Source organism: Rhincodon typus, chromosome 15 (assembly GCF_021869965.1).
Source record: "Rhincodon typus isolate 14 chromosome 15, sRhiTyp1.1, whole genome shotgun sequence".
Lineage (NCBI taxonomy): Eukaryota > Metazoa > Chordata > Chondrichthyes > Orectolobiformes > Rhincodontidae > Rhincodon > Rhincodon typus.
The window spans coordinates 48,553,718-48,575,267 of NC_063346.1; the positions used below are offsets into that span (position 1 = coordinate 48,553,718).

General features: G+C 39.1%; 1 protein-coding gene across 4 annotated transcripts in view; it reads left to right on the top strand.

The window, feature by feature from the left end:
- psme3ip1 (proteasome activator subunit 3 interacting protein 1) overlaps positions 1–19,603 on the top strand; it is an 86,305-nt gene extending 66,702 nt beyond the window's left edge. For 3 of the 4 annotated variants that reach the window (XM_048605695.1, XM_048605697.1, XM_048605698.1), the window contains 2 exons: positions 11,867–11,931; positions 18,936–19,603. In XM_048605695.1, the coding sequence (XP_048461652.1) occupies positions 11,867–11,931; positions 18,936–19,159 (289 nt within the window). In that variant the 3' untranslated portion in view covers positions 19,160–19,603. The remainder of the gene's footprint in view (positions 1–11,866; positions 11,932–18,935) is intronic. The other variant, XM_048605696.1, reaches the window with a different exon arrangement.
- Positions 19,604–21,550: the final 1,947 nt, after the last annotated feature.

Below are 21,550 nucleotides of genomic sequence, written 5' to 3' on the forward strand. Positions count from 1 at the left end.
AGAAGCCTATACTTTGGTAAGTAGGAATACATAAGAACATAAGAAGTAAGAGCAGGAGTAGGCCAAATGGCCCCTCAAGCCTGCTCCACCATTCAATAAGATCATGGCCTGATCTATCTGCAGACTCAATTCCACATACCCAACCTCTCTCTCACCACCACCCTTTAATTCCTTTACTGTTCAGAAATATATCTGCCTTTGCCTTAAAAACATTCAACATTCACTGGGCAGGGAATTCCACAGATTCACAACCCTTTGGGTGAAGAATCATAGAATCCCTACAGTATGGAAGCAGGCTATTCGGCCCTCTGAAAAACATCCCACCCAGACCCATGCCGTACCCTGTCCCTGCATTTCCCACCCTTGACACTATGGGCAATTTAGCATAGCCAATCCACTTAACCTGCATATCTTTGGACGTTCCTCCTCAACTCACTTCTAAACTCTCTCCCCCTTACTTTGAGGCTCTGCCCCCTAGTTCTACTTTCACCTGCCAGTGGAAACATCCTCCCTGCTTCTATCTTATCTATTTGCTTCATAATTTTATACGTTTCTATAAGATTCCCCCCCTCATTCTTCTAAATTCCATTGAGTATAGTCCCAGTCTACTCAACCTCTTCTAATTAGCCAGCACTCTTGACTCCGGAATCAAACTGGTGAATCTCCTGTGCACCCCCTTCAGTACCAGTACATCCTTTCTCAAGCAAGGAGACCAAAACTTTAAAGAGTACTCCAGGTGTGGCCTCACCAACACCCTAAACAGCTGCAGCATGGCATAACCTCCCTGTTTTTTAAACTCCATCCCTCTACCAATGAAGGACAATATTCCATTTGCCTTCATAATTATCTGTTGCACCTGCAAGCCAACTTCTTGTGATTCATACTACTAGGTCCAACATGCCAAGAAATCTTTTTATGAGCATTGACCTTCCGGGGATTGTAACTCACATGACCATATTTCAACAGCACAAGATATAAGTTGCAAGCAAAAACAAAAATTGCTGGAAAAACTCAACAGGTCTGGCAGCATCTGTGGAGAGAAATCAGTATTAACGTTTCAGGTCCAATGACCCTTCTTCAGTTCTGTTTCCATTTATGTTTCTGAATTCCAGGATCCATAGTTCTTTGGTTTTTTTTTGTAAATTTCAAAGTTTCGGTAATTTTCTGTCCTGTTTTCCATACTTTTGAGTGTTTGTGTGTGTTAATGGACTAGTGAAGCATTTTGCCTGCAATTTGACTGTTTTGTTAATAAACCCTATGTTTGATTTAATTTTTTTCCTTTATTCATTCACGGGACAAAGGCATTGCTGGCTAGGCAGCATTTATTGCCCATCCCTGATTGCACAGAGGGCAGTTAAGAGTCAGCTACATTGCTGTGGGGTCTGGAGTCACATCTATCCTTACCTGGTCTGGCCTAGCAGTTTCCTTCCCTAAAGGGCATTAGTGAACCAGATGGGTTTTTCCAACAATTGACAATGGATTCACGGTCATCATTAGACTCTTAATATTTATTGAATTCAAATTCTACCATCTGCCGTGGCGGGATTCGAACCCAGGTCTGCAGAACATTATTTGGGTCTCTGGATTAACAGTCCAGTGATAATACCACTAGGCCATGGCCTCCCCTTCAAGGATTTACTTTGATTTTAATTTTTTAAAAAATGGAATTGAGAAACCAGGGTTTTGGGAACATGCTTTGGCCTACCTCAGTCAGGAGCAGGAATGAAAAGATAAAAGAGAAATCAAACAATATCTTGCCTCTTGGGCTTAAGAGTGGAAAAGAAATCATAATTTAAATTCACTCCCATTCTCTAAGTGATCCCAAATTCATCATTACATTTCCAAGATAAATATCCAAGAAATAAACTATGCCAATACAAATATCATAAACACATCTCACTTCAGAGAGAATAGAAAGATTGTTGGCTATTCTTAGGGAGTGGGGAAAAGTCCTGCCTCAACACTTGCCCCCATCCCCCTCTCCTGTTCTGTGTTTGATTTTGACCTCTTGTTCAGACAGAGATAGCAGGTGGTGTAGTGAGACTTCAGTGTGGGAAATGGAAGAAAAATATGAAAATAATTTATTTTTGAAAAAGGAATCTGAAGCTGAGATTCTATCTAATTATGACTGTCGCTGTTGAAAATGTAGCAGCTTTTTTTCCATATCTTAAGTGAATAGTCTTAACTAGTTTGGTGAAACTGTCAATTGAACCCACCTGCTGCAATTATCCATTTTGCTGATTACCTTCTTTGAAACGTGATGCTTTGGTTCTAGTGTTGTTGAATCTGGAACTGCAGTGCCTTCCTCCCACCCATAGAACAAGGGAGTAGTGGAGGAGGAAATTTCATTGACTGCAGGCAATTACGTCTTGGGTACAATATGTCATGTTCTTCAACCAGTATTTTTTTTGTATGTGTGCTTTAGTGTGCTGATTCATATCAGTTTGGCTCAGTGTTCTGGTTTCCCTTGTGCAGCAATTAACATAATTATCAGTGACAATTTGCTGAATTGTAGTTGAAGGGTAGCTTCTTGTGGATAATGGAATATCTGTACAAGTGGAGGGGGTATGTGATGAGCAGCCCAATAATGGAATATCAGGCTGATTCAGTTAGGAACATAGGAGCAGGAGTAGACCATTCACCCGCTGGTGCTCTGCCAATCATTTAAATCATAGCTGATCATCTGCCTCAGTGCTATTTTCCTGCCCTGTCCCCATTTCCCTTGAAGTCATTAGTATCTAACAATCTATCATTTTCTGTCTTGAACATACTCAATGACTGAGCTTCCACGTCCTTCTCATTGTGTGATTCTGCCATCTGACAGCCTGTCCTTGTTGATTCCATAATATTTGGCTTGAGAAAATAATCTTATACTCTTGGAATCTGTCCTCCATAACATTTGTTTCCTGTTCTTCCTTATTTGGAAATGAGATTTGGGGACCTCACAAAAAATTCCACCCTACTTAAGTACATACAAGCTCTGGGGCAGCTTGAGTTTGAGCTTCTGTTGGGGAGAGTAACTACTGGGTCATATGTTTTGGGGAATGCTACATGTGTTACCCATGATTTCATGATGCTTGCAGTTGATGGGTGAGGCTCCATGCTGACTGGGAAAGTCAGCCCTTGAACCAACTTTTGTGTCTGCACCATCTCTGAGCACTTTAACTTGGTGCCAATCTCCTGTCTTTTTTCTGTAATTCTGAGAATTATTTCTATTTAGTTAATCATCTAGTGCCCTCCTCGACGCTTCAATTGAATCTGCCTCCACCACATTGCGAGGCAGTGCATTCCTAACTAGTTGCTGTGTGAAAATCTTACTTCTCATGTTGCATTTGATTCTTTTGCAAACCACTTTAAAACTGGGCCTTCTGGTTGTTGATCCTTTTTGTGAGGAGGAACAGTTTCTCCACATCCACCATGATTGTGAGAACTTCTCTCAAATCACCTCTTAGCCTTCTTCTTTCCAAAGGAAACTTCTCCAATGTTTCCTTGTTAACTGAAGCTCACGGAAACCATTCTCATAAACCTCATCTGTACATCTCAAGTGCATTTACAGCCTTCGTATAGTTTGACGCCCACAACTATACACAGCACTCCAGCTGAACTTTAACCAGCGTCCTGCGTAAGTTCATCATAATCTCCCTGCAGTTGTTTCCTAAGCCCCTATGAATGTGCTTTATTAACAGCTCTCTCAACCTGTCCTGCCACCTTTTAATGTCTTATATGCATATACCCCCAGGTGTCTCTGCTCCTGTACACCCTTTAGAATAGTAGCCTTTAGTTTATACTGTCTCTCCAAGTTCTTTGTACCAAAGTGTGTCACTCATTCTTCTCCACATTGAACTTCAATTGCTGCCTATTTGCACATTTCTCCTACTGGTCAATGACCTTTTGAAGTTCTACACTGTTGTCCTCACAGTTTATAATTCTCCCAAATTTTGTGTTGTCCATAAACTTTGACCCCTGTACCCCAGGATCTAGATTATTTACATATATTGAGAAAACACAATCCCAACTGACCCTGGGGAACTCCACTACAGACTTGTTTCAGTCCAAAAAGTACCCATGAGCCATGACTCTGTTTCCTGTGCGTCAGCCAGTTTTGTATTCATGTCGCTACTCCATGACCGTTTACACCATGATCTATAACTTCACTAACGAGTCTGTTGTTTGGCACTAAATCGTTTTGGAAGTCCATGCGAGCCATATTAACAGGCTTGTCCTCACTGATCCTCTCTGTTACCTCTATTGTATTTTGTCTTAGTGATTTCCACTGTTTTATCGTAATGATAATCTTTACAGAAAACTGCTGGGTATGATTTCCGTTCACTATTTTCAATAATCTGTTCATTTAATTTGTATTTCCACTTCCATTGAATATTTTGGTATCAAATTACATTTGATTAAGTTTAGTATTTTTTAACCTTATGTCATAGTTTTGAAGGTGGTGAAGAAATCATGCAGGCAATTTGCCCCAGTTTTACAGCTGAAGTTTCATAATCGTTAACGTATCAAATATATCGATTTTAGAAGTTTGTGATCTCAGTATTTTAACGCTAATGTTGCGGGATGAAAATCCAGCAGATAATACATTTATAAATAAGTTCTATTTTGCAATTTAAAAGTAAACAGTTTTTGATCTTGTCTTAGAAGTTGGGTTAATTTTGAAAAGTGGGAAATGTAAAACTTGGACAAATACAACATTGGAGTGAGCTAAAGTTTTTTTGCCCAGCATACAGCACTTTATGGTACCAGTTGACTCTTCTAATGCTGTTATGGATGATGTTATTCGATAAAAGATTAAATCAGTTTAAAGCTGCATTTAAAAAAAAAAAAGCTAATGACAGATGTACTAGGCAAATGTAATGTGAGGTAGTATTCAAAACTACTGAGGAAAAGGAGTCCAGTCACTGCTAGTTGGTAAAATTGAACCCTCTTTTAGTGAAGAAACCTAAACTCGTAATAAGTAAACAGAAAACTCAGCAATTCTGGAAGCATCTATGGAGAGAAAGCAGACTTAATATTTTGGGAACGGTGACCCTTCTTCAGAACGTTGTGAAGGAGGGTCACTGGACCCGAAACATTAACTCTTCTCTCTAATAGATATTGTTTAATTCTGAGAATGTTGTCGAACAGCAATCAAAATTTTGAAATTGATGACGCAAAATAAGTTTTGTAGAAGATTTCAGGATGATAGAGACAATTTAGTGAGGAGATATGTGAACTGATTCATTTACATTGAGAGGATAAAGCAGGAAGAAAGAAGGGTGGTAGGATTATTTTGAAATGCCCCAGTAATGAGTGGCATAGGCACAATGGGCTCGAATACCTACTTTTGTGCTGTAGACTGTCCACTATTCATTGATGCAATAGGTTCTGCAAATTTCACAGTTTTTTATTGCAAAGAAGTAATTATACTAGCTGTTTATATTCCAGTTATTTTCTTTGTTGGACAGAACAGACTTATAAGGATAGGGGTTTACATATGCCAAAATCTTCCCAGAGACATTAGGTGTTGCCTAGAGATAGACATGACAATAATTTACCGTATAGTACATCACAATAGGTTCTAAAGCTTTTTATTTTGCATGGGTACATTTCTGCAGAGATCTTTATCAGAGATTGGAAGTAGGATGTCTGCCTGATTTCTTTATCTTGCACTCACTTTAGCTCTTAAAAATTAATTATAGAGACAACAGCAGTATACAGTCTGAAGTGCTACCAGCCCTGTCTAACCACTTTACCACATGGTATTTTTACTAAATGAAGAGCATTCACTTTGTATTCTTTACGGTTCAGCGATATTTAGTGTCACGTTATGGTTGATAGATTTTTTTTGCAGCTAATTTTGGATGACTCATCCAAAGTAGTCTTAAGATTCTTTTGTTAGTAATTTAGTTTGTTTCTTTCATCAGCTATTCGTGGTGATTTAGAAGATTTCAGAACAGAATGGTATTCTGTATTTTTTTCAAGTTTTGAACTGCATTGTGCCAGGTTTACTACTTGAACTGGAACTGATGTGAAATGTCATTGACTTGTTAAGCGGCCGTTAAAATAGAAATGGGGAGTATGTTCTGTTCAGAAGTTGTTTTGTTCTCTTTGAAGAAAATAGAACAGAATCACTTCAGATCCACTGCATATTTTCAGGAGTTAGGCATCCTTAATTGTCCTGAGGTGGTAGTGATGGGACTTCTAGTTTTTAGATTTGTGATGAAAAACCATGCGAGGGCCACTTTCTAAGTGTTTTACACCCATTTTGTGCAAGGCTGAGATGACGTGTTGGCTGAAAGGCATTCAACAGTTTGTTTTATGACAATTGATTAATCTCCTGGTCCCTTTTTAACCTTGATTTTTGCAATGTCTACCTTACTGCTGCTGCTTCCTGGAGGGGTACCAGTGGGAACAAGGGATTCCAAACATTTCACCTCTTGATTGGAAGTGGATTCAACCAGAAACATTGCATTTCAGGTTTTGATATTGCATTGATCTGTTAAAGAATTAATTTAGGAGTGTTGCTAACCCTCTAGTAGAAATTGATGTGAAAGGAACTGCAAAAGTGGGAGAAAAAGTAGCATTGTAAGAAAGAAAAATATTGAACATCCAGAACTGTCCTATGATTGAATGTGCAGAGAAAAAAAAAGTCCCATTAAATTGTGAGCAAAAGGGAAAAAAAAGTCACGTTCTTCAAAAGATTATAACCTCGGCTGTTATAGAAAATGCAGCTGCCATATCAGCTAACTGAGGCAGGTAGCCTGGAGGGGAAAATGGAACTGTTGTGCAGTAATGTGGTATTTCATACTGCCAGACCATACACAGTGATCTTTTGTGCAAACAAAAACAGCCTAAAGTTTAGCCATTGAATGCTATCTGTTGATTAGTAGGGAACCATAAGTTAAGAATATACAATTGATTCCACCTTTTGTGCCATCCTGAGAGCTAAGAAAAAGAGATGACCTTTAAACAGATCTTGGTTGAAGAGAAGGGTGAATTGGTTCATTGACATGAAATGAATGCAGAGATGACAAAAATGCTGTCTGCAATTAAGCCTCTGAACACTGCTATCCTGTTTGTGGAGGATGGAAATGAAAAGGGATGTCAAATGTGAGGATGAGATGCCTTTTTTTTCTTGCAGAACAGGGTCTTGGTGCATCAAAGACTGCCCTTAGTGTGGATTAAATCTATCACAAAATGGCAAAACTGTAAGCTAAATGTCAAATAATTTTCGGTTGTCTGTGTTTCATTATTGCTGATGATTCAGAAATCCATCAGAATCACAGTTCAGTTTTTTCCGTGTCCAAAGATATATCTAGCCATTGTTCTGCTGAGTAATAGCAAGACTATGGCCAGCATATATTGAATGCACTTGAAATAGTGATGAACCTGAGTTATTTTTCATTATATCTACAAACTGGAAAGATTGAGGCTTTTGTGCATTTAAAATGACACTGCTAAGTTTAATTTGTGCTCTGAGGTCATTTGATTTTTGTCCATAGTAAAAATAGTCTATTGTAAATAGTGGGTATAAAGGTAATATGATTCAACTGTAAATAGATTTTGAGCAACTTTACGATTATATAGATTGAGTATGAAATAATAGGACACAGGCATGGATGAATTATGGTTGCAAGAGGGAAAGGCCGATAGTTCTTTTATTTGATGAGCTTTTGTTTTCGTCTCCCAGACTTCAAACAACTTCTACTGAATTGATTTAATTTCTGTCAAAATGGTCAGTGGATTTGAACAGTAAGATGAATAGAATAATTTCAACATCTGCACAGCAAAAAGGTCAAACCTGTATTATATCGTGCCGGTCATTTTGTTTTAAATCGAGTAATGAGTATTATTTAAATGATAATTATATTGTCCATATTTGTAGTGACTTACTTAAATTGAATAATGAAGATCTTCTTGATGCTGCAAAGTATTATAAATTGGAAAGTGCGATTCTCCATGGTTTGTGTTGTTAGCTTTTGTCAGTTAGATTATGACAGTGTAATTTCTGCAAGCAAGAGTTGGCTGTGACTGAAAGATAAGGTCAAGTCGACCAGAAACAAACTGAGTGATGCACAACAAATCAATGGTGGAGTTGAAACATTGTCAAACTTTACAAAAGAAATAAACTTTCAATAGCATTTTCTCAGGGTATTCCTTAGAATATTGTAAAAACAACACTCCAGACTGGAGGGAAATAATCACTGGCGCTGTTCTGATCAAGATGTTATAAGAAGCAAGTATGTGTGACTGAGGGGAGCAGGGGCAGAAGAGGGAAGATCGTACCTTGACCAAGTTGGCTCCAGATATGCAAATTTCTTAGAGGGGCACCCACCAGGTGAATTCTTTTCTTTCCCTTGCGTAGTGGACTGATAACAGCAATTACTACTTATACATGAAGATTAAACAAGTGAGGAAGAAAATATTCAGCAAAATCCTAATGTTTACAATGGCTCCATAGAAAGTATCATTTAATCCTTCTCTAGTAGACTTGCAGCATCTCCTCTAAGTTAAGGCACAACAACAGACAGATCAGTATAACCTGAGTAAAGATTCCAGATGAGACAAAGCCAGCTGTTTCAGACTAATTAGATGTTGGATTCCGAAATTGGTCTTGGTGAGCAAAGGCTGTGGAAGTGTAGGGAGCAATAAAGTGACACCAAGTTTTGTACCCAATAATCGATGCTTGAAAAAGCATAAATGTATCTGTTAAGTGAGGACAGAATTAGGTTCAGTATTGATATCCATCATGGTTAAACAGTTCACCAACAGACACTGCTTAGGCACTTTGTATTATTAATTCATGAGATATCCACATCGTTGGCTGGTCCAGCATTCATTGCCTATCCATAATTACTCTGGAGAAACTATCGGTGAGCTGTTGTCTTGAACTGCTGCAGTCCATGTTGTTAGGAAGCAAATTTCAAAATTTTCGATGCAGAATCAGGTTACTTACCACAGAATTCTCAGCCTCTGTGGGCACCGTAGCTATTAGGCTGGCCCAGTTCAGTCTTTGGTCATTGGTAACCCTTAATGCTGATAGTAGGGATTCAGCAATAGTTATGCCATTGAATGTCATGGGGAAATGACCAGATTCTGTCTTGTTGTAGATAGTTATTGTCTTGACATTTGTATGACCTGAATATAGCCACCACTTATTAGGCCAAGTCTTGCTGCATATGGACATGGACATGAGTTGTGAATGTGCTGAACAATGTGTAATTATCAGCGAATCACCCCATTCTGCCATATGATGAAGGGAAGACATTGGTGGAGCAGCTGAAGACAGTTGGGCTTAGGATGCTATATATGGGGAGGCGATGGCCTAGTGATATTGGACTGTTAATCCAGAGACTCGGATAATGTTCTGAGGATCTGGGTTCGAATCCCACCATGGCAGATGGTGGAATTTGAATTCAATAAATATCTGGAACTAAGAGTCTAATGATGACCATGAATCCACTGTTGATTGTTGGAAAAACCCACCTCGTTCACTAATGTCCTTTAGGGGAGGAAACTGCCATTCTTACCCGGTCTGGCCTACGTGTGACTCCAGACTCACAGCAATGTAGTTGACTCTTAACTGCCCTCTGGGCAATTAGGGATGGGCAATGAATGCTGCCTAGCCAGCAATGCCTTTGTCCTGTGAATGAATAAAGGGGAAAAAAAAAGTATTTCCTACAGCGATGGTCTGGAACAGAGGTGATTGACCCCAGCAACCACAACTTTCTTACTATCTCTGTCTTCTTTATGTGTGCTAGGTATGACTTCAGGCAGTGGAAATTCTTCCCCAGATTTCCATTGACTCTAGTTTTGCTGGGGCTCCCTGATGCAAAAACTCAGTCAAGGGCAATCACCCTCAACTCCCGTTTATCTGGAGGATAATTTCAAATGTTTATTAAATGTGAAAAATGAAATATTTCTGGTAGAAGTATTTAAACATGCTTCTGTTTAAGTATAAATTTTGTTGCCTTTTATTTAATTTTGAAATTTACTGCCTTGACATGCCTTGAAGTCATATGCTAGATTCATTTGATTTATATATTAAGTACAGTGGCCCAGATTGTGAAAAATCAGAACCGAGACACATTGAAAACCAGTGGAAGGGTGAGACTCTGTGGTGATTGACATGTTGGGTGGCCAGTGTTGGGTATCTTATGCAGGACCCTTGAAGGTTGAATGTAATGTGACCGCGTCCCTGGAATTTGTTCAGGCAGACTTGGCAGTCGTATTCTGTAGATTACTTAAAAGGTGTCATTAGTAATAGAGCCTTTGATAATGAAAAGGTAATGATACCTGCCTTGAAGATGTCAGCGTGGGGTGGAGGAGGGGGTTCGGGTCTACTGTGTACAGTGGTATGATGTGGTACGTGTTTCCTGGAAGAAGGACCATGACATTTGAACTCTGTTTAGAAATTTGTTGGGACACTGGAACATTTACTGGAAAATCTGACTGTTCTGGGGAAAACCAACATGTCTAGTCACTGTAGCCATATGCATATGTGCCTTAAGGGCCTGTCTTAAATCGACACAATTCCAGATTGAACTTCTAACTGATTCTTTGTCTATTTGGGATCGTACTTTCTTTGTTTTCTATTCTTGCTATTCTGTCCCTTTTAAAGCATCATGGCCAAACATGTTGACCATGTTCCTGGTGTGGTATGATCAATGCATTACCTCTGTTTTGGCTTTGAATCCCAATATTCAGTCCGTTGGTTTATTACTGCTCCTCATTTTCTCAATAATTGAAACTGCTGAGTCTCATGTTTTATTTTGTGCCTGTACTGATCCTGTCCCTTTACTTCACACCCACCTTTTTTTGTCCACTGGACAATATATTGTATTTGCTCAAATGGAAACTAATTTGCCATCTATTTCCCTAATTGCATAACAAATTTAGGCTTTTATTCAAAATATTAAATCTTTTGCATGTCCCATTTTAATGTACTCTACAAATATAACAATTACTCTTAGTTTCCGATCCAGACTATGTCAGAATGTAAGAAGTTATAATTGTACATTATTCCATTCATTATCTTCTCCTTTCTGATACAATACCTTTTTAAGTGTGTGTTGTTTCATTTTTTTTCAGGTCCAAACAACCTAATCATATTCTTTCTGGCGAAGGATCACTGGACTCAAAATGTTAACTGTTTTCTCTCTATTGATGCTGCTAGACCTGTTGCATTTCACCAGCACTCCCTGCTTTTGTAACCAAATCATATGTTGGATTTGTAGTAGATTTTCTTTCTTTAGAAGTCTTTCGCATGGTTCCTTGTCAAAGACTTCTTGAAAGTTCAAATCCAATTGAATTATGTGGAATTGAAGAACCTCAACTGACAGGATATTCTCCTTTTAAAACTGTATTGGTACTTGTCCAACCTACTTAGTGCAGTTCCTATAATTTTACCTGCTCTTGACAGACTAAATGCTTACATCTATGAGGTGGTATCTATAATGGAGACATTCATTTAATTTTGTGGAAGGGAAGATTATAACTTTTTCTGCTTTGAGCCATAACTGAATGGTCTGAGGCAAATCCAGCATTCTTAGCACAGAAGGAGATCATCATTTACATCATGTAAACGTGTTCACACGTTCTTGCTCTGCAGATATGCTTGAAGCTGTGCGTAATATAGTGAAGATAATGCTCAGTAACAGCAAATTAAATGATCTGTTTTTAAACATAAACTGATGTTGTGTACCCCTTTGTCCTCTGTTTTAGCAACAATAGATGATCAGTGATTGCTTTTGTAACCTTTAAAATTAAGTGTTTAAAAAGTTTTAGTACATTATTGATCTCTGGAAGAAGGAACAAAAATTTCAAAATATTATTTCCACTTTTATAAATTTATTTCCTTCTCACTTCATTCTAGCTCGACAAGCTCTGAAATGGTTAAAAAACAGAAGGTGGATAACATTGACAGAAGTGATCATGATGGTAGGTGTTAATTCCAAAACTGTCTTTACCATGTACGATGTCTGTTCTGCATTAGCCAGAAATAACTCCAGATTTGGTAGTGTGTTGCTCTCTGTTTATTTGAAATCACAAGTTTTCAGAGTGTAACTCCTTTGCCACTTCACTTGATGAAGGAGCAGCACTTTGAAAGCTTGTGATTTCAAATAAACCTGTTGGACAGTAACCTGGTGTTACGTGACTTCTGACTCTGTCCACCCTAGTCCAACACCAGCACCTCCATCGTGACTTTTTTGATTGTAATCCTCTGTATAGTTGTAGCATTGTGCAATGTGCATACCATACCAGTTTTAAGTTGTTTCACCTAGAATCGTAAGAGTCATACAACATGGAAACAGACCCCTCAGTCCAGCAAGTCCATGCCGACCATGTTCCCAAACCGAACTAGTCCCACCTGCCTGCATTTGGTCCATATCCCTCCAAACCTTTCCTATCATATGTTTATCCAAATGTGTTTTACATGTTGTAACAGTACCTGCAACCACCACTTCCTCTGGCAGTTCATTCTACACACTAACTAAATAAAGTTGCTCCTTGTGTCCTTTTTAGATCTTTCTCCTCTCGTCTTAAAAATATGCCCCCTAGTTTTGAATTCCCCCACCTTATGGAAAAAAGCTTTGCTATTCATCTTAACTATGCCCCTCATGATTTTATAAACCTCTATAAGATCACCCCTCAAACTGCTACATGCCAGTGAAAAAAGTCCCAGCCTGTTTTTATATCTCAAATCCTCCATTCACGCCAGGATCCTGGTAAGTTTTTTTTTCTGAACCCTCTCCAGTTTAGTAATATCCTTCCTATAACATGCTGACCAGAACTGCACACAATACTCCAGAAGAAGCCTCACTAATGTTCAATACAACCTCAACAAGATATTCCAATTCCTATACTCAAATGTCTGAGCAATGAATGCAAATTTCAAAGAATTATGTACAGGAACCTTTAGGTGTCTCTGTTCTAAAATACTGCCCGGGGCCCTGCCATTAATTATGCAAGTCCTAGTTATTTTGACTTTGGTCCTCTCCTGCCAAAAACAGCAACTAGGCTTCCACTTCTTTCATTGCTTCTACCCTGTTGGATTGCAGTTCAATCAGCATTGGCCACCCTGAACTCGCCCCCAGGTAAGGCATTGCATCTGAGCCTGATCCTGATCTTGAATGTACAACATTCCAGCAGTAGTTACTATCTCATGATTATGGCAGGAACTGGTTTCTTTTTCTGCATCCTCCTCCCTCATCCTTGCCTACAGATACTGAGGTCTATTGTTGCTACAGTTTGACTATCACTGGTGTGATCATTAACTAAGCACTGATGAAGACTCCTCCTCATCTCTGTACCTCAGTACCACATCGGGTGCACATTTTCCATCGACTCATCAGTTAATTTTTTAACAATATCTCTTTGGTTTGCATTGTATTTAGTGCATTATGCTTTTAGTCTGGTATCTATTTTGGTGTCAGACATAATCTCACCTACAAGGTTGGTATTGCAATTTTCAGTTCTGCATCTACATATGTCTAGGATCAGCATCATTGATCTCACTGCTCGGGTTGCACCATTTGAAGTTTGCCCTCACTAGCGTCAAATTGTGTGAAATGACCAGATTGTCATATCTAGCAGTGAATTATAACAATGAAAATCCCTTAAAAGAACTGGATGCATTAATTTTACATGTCACCCAATCAGTATTCTCCTGTCCTTTGATAGGAAGTTAGATGAACACTAATAAAACAAATTAGACTCTTGAAAATGTGAACATAAAGACGAATAATTGTATCTTGTTTTAGCTTATTCCATGACGCGTGATATACCTAATATAGAAAGTGAAGCATGCTGTACTTGGTGTTGTACCTTGCCATCAAGCATACAATGCAAACCAAAGAGATATTGTTAAAAAAATTAACTGATGAGTCGATGGAAAATGTGCACCCAATGTGGTACTGAGGTACAGAGATGAGGAGGAGTCTTCATCAGTGCTTAGTTAATGATCACACCAGTGATAGTCAAACTGTAGCAACAATACATCATGTCATAGTGTATTGAGTTTGCACTGCTACATTGTATATTGGAATTGCAACTCGCATTAGCAAGATACACGGCACTATGTTTAAAATGAGAGTCTTTTCTCCCTGAGTAGATACCAGAGTGTTGTCTTTGCAATGTAGATGTTTTTCCTTTCCTACTGGAAAGGCTTGACTCTGACCCTGACAGATCTTCAGGACTGTGATTTTGCTAATTTGACTGATAGTTCCACTGCTACCCACCAGGAAATCTTCTCAAGCTTGATACCTGGTCATGTTCAGTGAAAGTAGAAGCCTTTTTGACATTATATGTATGAACATCACCAGCAATGTGTTGTGATGTTTGAACAGCCTGCTCAACATCTTAAAAGTCTGTGGATAACAGTTTTGATGGCAGTCCTGACTCCTTCATTTAAGCACATTAAAATATCAAACCCCCTTTTGTTCTAATGACGCCAATCTTTTATTTGTGTCAATCAAATCTTTATTTTAAAACATGCTAGCCCTTTTAAAGAATAATCATTTGATTGCTGAAACTGTCTTGAGAAACCTATTACAACTGAAAAATGCCTACTCAACCGTGCAGTTGCAAATTGTAAAATATGATAGGGGAATATAACCTTTTGTCCATCTACAGCTTTTACCAGGAGTACTCGGGAATGACTGAAACAATTTTTCAGTCGTTTTAGCTGGTGCTGCTTTATCTTACTGGTAATTTCTTCCTTTTAAACTACAATCCTCATTCTCAATAAGAATCATAGAATCACTAGGATGAAAACAGGCCCTTCGGCCCAACAAGTCCACACTGACCCATCCCCCTATAACCCACCTAATCTACACATCCCTGAACACTATGGGCAATTTAGCATGGCTAATCTACCTAACCAGCACATGTTTGGACTGTGGGAGGAAACTGGAGTACCGGGAGGAAACCCACGCAGACACGGAGAGAACGTGCAAACTCCACACAGACAGTTGCCTGAGGGTGGAATTGAACCCAGGTCCCTGGTGCTGTGAGGCAGCAGTGCTAACCACTGAGCCACCGTGCCGCTCTTAAGTAGCTGACTTTCACAAAGAATTATGAAGTACTCATACAACACATATATTCTTGATGGAGCAATCCATCTTGAGCACTGTTATCCTGGCTTATAGCAGCAGAACTTAAAAATGAAATAATTTGTAATTTTGGTTGGCTTTGGAATGCCCTCACCTCCCCAGACGATTCATAGTCAATGAGTTAATTTTGAGTACTTGGACAAAGTACTTCCAAAAATCCGAAAATAAAAACAGAATACTCTTGGAATATTCAACATATTACTTCATAATGTAGGCACTGTCATACACAGCGTAGTGTGACAACCAACTTGCACTTAGTAAGGTGTCGGAAGAAAGACCAGCTAATCTGTTTACATGACACCTGAGGGTATAAATGTTAGCCAGGGTAGAGAAGGTTTCCACTTCCTCAGTGCAGCAATGACTTGTTGGCCTAGATTATGCTCTAGTCTCAAGATTGACTATGGATCCAGGAACATTTGACACTCTCTCGTCTTGGAGTCAGCTTAGTCCAATAAGCCTGTGTCTTTTTGTAGGTAGGTGAAATTGGTTATTCTGGATTTTGGTTATTATAATGTATCCATAGTGAAATGTTTATTAATGGTTGTTTTTTATTTTGTAAAGTTTAAATGTCTGCAAACATTGCTTTATAAATGTGATAGAGTATTGATGTTGTATCCTTAGACACTGGTTGGTAAGTACAGGCTTTGGATGGTGCAGATGGAAAAAACAGAAGTCAAACAGAACATAACAAACAAGTATTCTATCGTAGCAGTTTCACCAGCATTGGAGATAAATAAGCAACTCGTCAGCCCTGTGCTGAGTAAATTTTTCAGTCATAACAAGCTTATCTTCTCCTCTTTACTCCCAGTCCACAGTTTACAATCAGTGACAAAATGTCAACCACTAAAATAGCTGGTGAGCCAGAATATTTATTCTGGGAAACTTTTCACTTCTCAGGAACTCTCCTAGTTCCACTGGAAATGTTTTTTAGTTATTTGGGTTCTATTCCATGAAGGCTGACACTGTAGGAAGAGGCTTTCTTAGAGGGAGGTGGAATTATTAGTTGGAAAATGACCCTGTTACACAGGAACGCGGGAAAAATGAGCTGGAAGCATTTGGCTCCTAGGGCCTGCTCTGCCATTCAACTAGATCACAGCAGATTTGTCTCCATGCCACTTTTCCTGCATTATGCCCATACCTTTTGATATCTTTAATATTTGAAGATCTATCAATCTCTGTCTTGAATATGCTCTGTTGTTGATAATTACACATACAATAGGTACAGACTGGAAATTGGTGAAAGTCCAAAAATAAGGTTTCAAAAATAAAATACTTTTAGATGGAAGAAACCTAGGGAGAGTGTGAAGAAAGGAATATTCTGTTTCCCTCTTTCTGTCTCCTCTGACCAAAAGGTGCATAGGAAGCAGCACTCAAAATACAGGGGGATGGTGGGTGAATCTGTCTGCTGAATCCCCAAGTTACCACAAAAATTTACTCTCAGGACTGTCAGTCACAGAGAAGTTGTCCTTTGTAATTTGGATGAGCATACAAATTGGGAGCAGAAGTTGGTGATTCAGTCCCTCATGTCTGCTCCACCATTCATTGCTTATCCATGCATATTTTGAATGGCACATTCATATCCACCCATTGATAACCTTTGACTCCTTTACCTAACAATAATCTGTCTACCTCGCCTTAAAAATATACAATGACCTCATCTCCTCCGCTTCCTCAGGCCAAGTGTTCCAAAATCATACAACCTTCTGAGGGAAGAAGATTCTCCTTATCTTTGTCTTAAAAGAACAATTCCTAATTTTTAACTAGTGCCCACTAATTCTGAACTCACACAGAAGAGTAAATATCCTTGCCATGTGCACCTTGTCAAAACTATTCAGAATCTTATCTACTTCAATGAAGTCAACCTACAACCCATCCAATCTAATGAAAACAAGCCCAACCTGTCTAATCTTTCAACAGAAGACAACCTGCTCATGCCAGGTATCAATCCAGTAAATCTCCTGTGAATTGCCTCCAGTACGTTTTGCATTCTTCCTTAAATAAGATGATCAAAACTGTAAACAGTATTTGAGACGTGTCTTACCAATGCATGGTAAAACTAAATTGTAGCATCTTTTCTGTTCAATTCCTCTCATAATAAAGGTTAGCATTCCATTAGTTTTCCTTATTACAGGCTGTGCCTGCATACTAACTTGTTGTGACTCATGCAGTAGAATGCTGGGATCCCTCAGAATTCTGCAATCATTTCCCCTTTGAGACATACTGTGGTTTTTATTCTTCCTGCCAAAACTAACTTGATATTTTCCACATTATATGCTATCTGCCAGACATTTGTCTGTGCACTTTAAGTATTTATATCTATTTGCATCTTCCTTATGCCCTCTGCACAACATTCTTTCTGACTTAGCTTTGTGTCATCTGCGAAGTTAGCTACTATGCCTTTGATCCCTTCATCTAAATCATTGAGGTAAATTATAAAAAGCTCAGAGCCCAGTAAAGACATCTTCCATCATATCCTGCCAATCAGAAAAATACACATTTACGCATACTCTGTTTTGTGCTAGCCAGCCTACCTTCTGGCCACACTAAATATTGTTACCCCCTACACCATGAGCTGCTACCTTCTGCAATAACTTTTATATGGGAAACCTTGTCAGACGATTTCTGGAAATGCTACCTCTACATGCTCCCCTTTTCCAGTCATTGGCTGGTTCTCACTTGTGATTGTGGCTGACAAATGTCCGAGAGGAGCTGCCGACGATTGAAGGCTTAGATGTGCTGGCAGTAAGGGGGTTGTTGAAAGCTGGGAGCAGGGGCCTGCGGCTGACAGCCTGAGAGGGTGGGAGGCTGGGGTGGCCACCCTTTCTATTGAAATCCTGCACCTGGGAGCACCCTTTTAGCTGGACTGACTGTCTGCCTGGTTTGTGTAGGGGAGACAAGGATGCTGGAAAGAGATAGCTGGAGGCACAAGGTTGCGGGGAGAGATAGTTGAGGCACAAGGGTTGGGAGGATACACGGAAGGGGAGGGGTTGGGACGGGAGAGGGTAAAGGTTGCAAGGTGGGTGAGTGGAGACTCCAAGAAGGTGGGAGGGCACAGAGGCTACAAAGAGAGGGCAAGGGAAGGTGCAAAGGGATAGGGTGGAGAGGAAGGGTGCAAGGAGGTAGTTTGTGGGGGGCATCTGCAAGGGCAGAGGAGAGGAGAGACGAGGAATTGCAAAGAACAGGTTTAAACCTGACTAAAAAGGAAACTCTGCAAAATAGAAGCTAGAAAATCTTGAAATCATTGATGTAATGAATTACTTTGCAAGTGATTTATTTGTGCCCTGATGGGATGCAGGCTAGAAATGGTATGGAAAAGCAATTCACATACTTGGGCTAAGTTCTATCAAAGCAGAAGAGATCTTGCATGTGGGTGGTATTACTGATGAAGTTAGTTTCTTGTACCTCTGCCAAGGATGGCTTAATAGTTAGCAAGAAGCTCGTGCTGTGGGAAAGAAATCGCTGTTTGAAGCATTATTAGATATTGTGTGAGTAACCTTCTTTGAGTTACTTAAGCTTTTCATTATGTGCTACACCACAGGGCTTAAAGTTAGGATCATAATAACTTTGTGTCTATAGCTTTTTCAGTGCCCCTGAATGTTACAAATTAATTTAAAAAAAAAAAAAACCCCTTTGAAATCCCACAGCTGTCAGTATATGGATATTTGAGAATATGATGTCTGATTTCTAATACACTGTTAAATCCAGCAGTGTCATAAGTTATTTGCATCATTGCTGGGTTGATGTATAACTACTTTTCTGTGGATATTGGAAAATGTTGAACTGTAGTTAGGCTGTACTATATTCTGTCACTTAATTTGATTCTTCTTACAGATGATGACCGCTGCAATCCAGCAGAGTCTGATTTCTTAACTGGCACAGCAATCCAGCATCCTTCAGCGAGTGTGTGTGTCGGAATTCTCCCTGGCCTTGGTGCCTACTCGGGGAGCAGTGACTCGGATGCAGAGTCCAGCTCGGACAGTGACATTATCATCAACACTGGAGGTCGAATTATCTCTTCGGTCTTTCGTTCCCACCCTTTTCCCGAAAGCCCGTGAAGTGAAATATTCAAGGCAGTGTTTTATTTGTGTAGGGTGGTTTGTAACATGCAGGCTCCTGCATAAAATGGTATAGAAAAGGTTTGTGTTTGGCTTCTCCACCTCTGGCAGCCATGTGTGAATATAAAAGTTCAAATCCCCATTCAAAATCTGATTGGATAATGCAGCAGGCCACTGCACAGTTAACTGTACAGAGGTGAGTGCCTTTGGACTTGAATCCAAGGGCGAGATATGTTGTTGAATATTGTCAACATTTTAAGTGTAAATAATTCTTTTTACACTCGCATGCTTAAATGATACAGCTAGTTGTAAGTTAAGACAATAGAACTGGTAGCCATATTTTGGCTGTTAATGTACAGCTATGAATAAGATGGATACCTGTGTGTATCATTGTTGATGGCCAATAGCCATTTAAGAAGTAAATAAATTCTCCGTCAGTCCCCAGTGCTTCTCCTTTGTGTGCTTTCTTGGGTACATTCCTTTGGCTACTTAACTAACTATGTATCTACTTTATTTTTAGATAATTTAATGTAGTCAGTTTCTTGATATCCCATGAGCTAAATCCTCCATGTTTAGGCTTTTCCAGTAGGAGGTGCCATGAAAACCATGATTGGGTGTAGCCATATCAGGCACTCCTAGACATCTGTCCCTCAGCCTGTGTGGACTTGTCAGATGCACTTTTGGTTTCTGATGGTCTGCCTTCCAGTGGGATAGGATCTTGTCTTTACTTGCCATACTGTCACTGCAGACTGCTGTCTTCATGATGAACTGTCAAGGTGAACTTGCTCATAATTGACTTGCTTCAGCATCTCAGTGCTGCGGATCTCTAACAATTTGCATGTTTGCTTTAAGTGTTAATCTATGGTTATTCAGAAACCTCAAAGAAAAGAAATGGGCAAAAATAGATTAACAGCAACAAAGAAAGGCTTCTATTTTTATAGTGCCTTGCACGCTTCTTAGTACATCTCAGTGTGTCACAACCAAGTGTAGTCAGTGTTGTTTTGCAACAAGATGTCTCAGCAGTTTGCACAAAGCAAGTTCTCAATAAGAAAAATGAGATAAATGTAAAGTGAATCTGTTTTGAGTGTTTGTGTTTGAGAGTTAAGTCTGGCAAGGGCACTAGGAGAAAGCTGATCAATCCCTGCAGAACGTACCAAAAGTCTTTTTTTTTAATATCAGTGCTCTGAAATCTGAAATAAAAAATACACTGGCAATACCCAGCAGCTCAGGTAACATCTGTGAAGAGAAACAGAATTGACATTTCAAGTTGATGATGACCTTTCATTCAAGCAGTTTCTGATGAAACATCTTTAAAACCTTCATTGGAGTAGGCAGTACGGGGCCTTGATTCATCAGAAAGATAGCTTCTTTATCAAAGCTGCATTCCCTCTGCTGTGCTGAAGTATCAACTCAGATTCTTGTGGCCTATATCTTCAACCCATGATTTTCTCGGTGTGCGAGTGCTTCCACTGAGCTAAGCTAATGCCCTACTTCTATCATGGGCGTGCTTTAAGTAGTTTTTCCCTGATGCATTTGCTGTAAAGTTACTTTGGTGGCTTTATGGCCTTGGATTTATACCTCCCCCATGTTGGGGTCAGATATGTGAAAACTGCTGCTCTGTAACTCTCTCATACACAAAAATGGCAATACAGATGAATAGCTGGTGGCTGAAGACTATTTATATGTGATGCTTCACTCCAGAAAGGACAAAACTACCTTTTTTGTTGTATATGTTTCATTTCTGTACCAGTGTGAGATGAATGCTTGGTATTACTGTATTGCAGTATGGGTTAATTATAAACTGTCATGTTCTCGACCTCCTGACTTGTTTTTTCCAACAATCTAGAGCTTTCAATGGTAATGCACTGAGATAATTCTCATTGTTCACCTCGGAACTTTATACACTCGAGTTGAAATTGGCTACCAGTGTCAAAAATGTTAAATTACATTTCCCCATATGATTTTAATACCATAATTTTTAAAGACAATTTTTTTTAACCTCAGCACAAATTACAACTATTTTTAGCCCTAACACAACAGTTTACATTAATTCAATTGAGTATCTAAGTTGAAAACAAAAGAAAATGTAAGTAATAAAAATCTATATAGAAGTGTTTTAATTGGTATTTTAATTTTTTGGAAAAGAGGTTTCTAAATTATGAATAAACTACTACATGATAAAATTCATCAGAGCTGTTTTTTAATTGGCAAACTAGTATGTTCCTTTTTGTTCGATTTGCATGTGATGTGACATGCCATTTGTTTGCCCTATTGAAACTTTACTCTGCTGCATTGGTGTTACTGCCATGGGGCCAGAGTGCACAGATTCTGTTCTGCAACTCCTTATCTTTATTGAGAAGATTTCCCCCTGTATAGTGTTTCCAAGACAAT